Source organism: Etheostoma spectabile, chromosome 5 (genome assembly GCF_008692095.1).
Source record: "Etheostoma spectabile isolate EspeVRDwgs_2016 chromosome 5, UIUC_Espe_1.0, whole genome shotgun sequence".
Lineage (NCBI taxonomy): Eukaryota > Metazoa > Chordata > Actinopteri > Perciformes > Percidae > Etheostoma > Etheostoma spectabile.
This window is the reverse complement of record NC_045737.1, coordinates 13,697,849-13,700,555: the sequence shown is the minus strand read 5'-3', so window position 1 is coordinate 13,700,555 and position 2,707 is coordinate 13,697,849. Positions and strand designations below refer to the sequence as shown.

The window sequence follows — 2,707 nt, the reverse complement described above, 5'->3', positions numbered from 1 at the left end:
CTCTCTCTCTCTCTCTCTCTCTCTCTCTCATGGATGAACCTCAACCTTAACCCTAACACCAGATACTGACTGTTTTTCAGACCCCTCAAATACAGTAAAACTGCACATTGAATAAGTGAAATGCATTAACAGAGGTAATTAAACAAACCCTATCTCAAAGTGGATTGTTTATCTGTTTAATTTTAAGCATTAGTTACTATCAAAGCTTAAAGGGTCCATTTGCCCAATACACAAATTGACTCATCTTCTACTTCCCCCTCATAATGTTTTGCCATGCAGTTTTGGTATAGCCAGTGTTTTGGTATGTTTGTCTGGGAGATTTCTGTTACCATATTTGTGGATCTCACTGCACTGAAAATGTGCATTAGGATAATCCACAGACCTCAATCTGTACAGTTTTTACTAAAATTACTTTCTAATGAAGACTGGTATATCTGTTTGCAGCTCTAAGTTTTTTGTAATTTGGATAACCTGACTCTTTAAAGCTTTCCTTTGACACACACCTGTCCACTTCATCACGAGTCACAATGTCTCTTTTCTTCAAGGCTTTGATGGCGTACAGTTTTCCTGTCTTCTTAAATTCTGCCAGCAGGACCTAAACAAAAACATTAACAACCGACTGAGGACAACAAACACGAGAAGAGGATTTTTGACCAAGCACGATGAGCTTAAGGGGAAAACTTTTACCTTTCCGAAGTGTCCTCTTCCCAGAACTGAAATATATTTAAAATCTTCCATCTGCATCCTTGAGTAAAAAGACAACAAAAAATACAAAATAAAGGCGGAGCTTCTTTCTTTACTTTTACAGTATGTAAAATAGTATTTGTGTATGCATGTGAATGTGTGTTTGTGTGTGTGTGTGAGGGAGTGCGTGTGCACTTTAGAGCAGATACAGGCGGATGTTCACTTCCTTCTGTGTTGTTTATGGACGACTGCAAATAAAGACAAAGTTTGGAACGTTTTACCATTCTGTCACATCCACAAATCACATCCCAAGAAGTTCCTAAACCCACAGGCAGTGGTGGAACAGGTTTTTAGACCAATATGGCACTTGACTTAAAATAGAAAATATGACATTTTATATTTTATGCTACCTTCTACTTCTACTTCAATACATTTCAGACAGAAATACCTTTTACTTTTTACTGAAGTTATTTGCAGATTCAGATTATTACCACAACATATAATTACCATAAAAAATATAATGCACGGTTTCACTCTTTCAAAGTCACTTAGGATAAAAGTATTAAAGAGAATACCCAACAATATCTACCAGGTTTTCTTGCGATGCAGGCACAGATGATGTTTTGCGTGCTGTGGTGATGATGTTGGGTGTGTTGCCTCCCTGGTCGAGGCCGGTGGGAGACGGCTGATCCTCAGTGATTTGGAGTTGGATTTCTGGAGCTTCGCTGCAGATGTACAAAGACAGAAACAACAACAAAACGGCAATTGTACGTCAGGACACAACAAAACATATTTGTTGGCTTATGGTACTGAGGTTTGGTCTGAAGGTCGGACATTTGTTGGCTGCTACACAGAAATAAAATCCAAAAGCCGAACAATAAATAAAGATACAGCTTTAAAGGATGCAAGTTGGACATTTTAACATAATCTACTAAGTACTAACACTATGTCAGGTCAGTCAAGAGTTAATAACATATGATGTTTTGTAAAAAATTAAACTACCCAACAGTTTACACAGCACAGTTGAAGCAATTTGTTAAGTGACTATTATTATCACTAAGTGGGTTTAATTGGGTACTATTTTTAATGCCTTTCATGGTTCCAGCTTCTTCAATGTGAAAAGTTGCCGCTTTTCCTTTTAATGATAATACATGTAATGTATTAGAAATAATCTTGAGGGTTTGGACTGTTGGTTTGGACAAAACAAACATTGTGAAGATGTCACATTTCTCACTATATTTACAAACCAAACATTTAATGGAGAAAATAATCAGTAGATTAATCTATTAATGAAAATAATCATCAGGTAATAGTTTAAAATGAGCTCCAGCTCAACCAACTACAACCATAAAATCCTTCTTTTGCATTAAAGCATGAGTAATAAGAATCTAATGATATAAAATAATAAATAATAACAGTCAGAGGGGAGATTTACATATTTTTAGTGAGGTGACATTTTCAATGCTGGACCTTTACTGTACCAGAGTATTCCCACAGCGTGGTATTAATACTTTTACTGAAGTAAAGGATCTAAATACGTCCGCCACCATAGGATGCGTTGGTTGTTTCTGACCTCGGCAGTGGAGGGGTGGTTTGAGGCTCCTTCTCAGTTGGACGTTGTGCGTTGTTGGCCACCAGGTCGGGGGTCGTGGAGAGGGGCGAGCTGAATGTGGTGAAGGAGCTGTAGCGAGGGAGGATGCCCATCATCAGATGACCCCACGTGGCAAAATTCATGTTCATCTGGGCCGCACGGAGGAAGTTCTTCCCTGAGGAAGAGGAAGAAATCGTACATAAATAAATCAACCAACAACAGGTAAAGATTGTTGATCAACAAGCTGTACCTCTCTCTTTAGTGAAGATACATCGCTGACGTCTCAGTTTTGGCTGCCGCTCAACAACAGTGTCGATGAAATGAAGCTGTAAAATCCCAAACAGAAGAATGTTTTTATTTGGGACATTTACATTCAATTTCAATTCAATTGAATTTTATTTATAGTATCAATTCATAACAAGAGTTATCTCG

At 37.8% G+C, this 2,707-nt stretch overlaps 1 protein-coding gene across 1 annotated transcript in view; it reads right to left on the bottom strand.

Annotated features, from left to right (window-relative positions):
* The window catches only part of LOC116689161 (serine/threonine-protein kinase N2), a 19,880-nt gene that overhangs the window by 7,951 nt on the left and 9,222 nt on the right, over positions 1-2,707 (bottom strand). Inside the window, exons 8-13 of the mRNA XM_032515574.1 lie at positions 2,526-2,601; positions 2,258-2,450; positions 1,274-1,409; positions 880-932; positions 688-745; positions 504-595 (exon numbers count right to left, since the gene is read on the bottom strand). Of these exons, the coding sequence (XP_032371465.1) occupies positions 504-595; positions 688-745; positions 880-932; positions 1,274-1,409; positions 2,258-2,450; positions 2,526-2,601 (608 nt within the window). The remainder of the gene's footprint in view (positions 1-503; positions 596-687; positions 746-879; positions 933-1,273; positions 1,410-2,257; positions 2,451-2,525; positions 2,602-2,707) is intronic.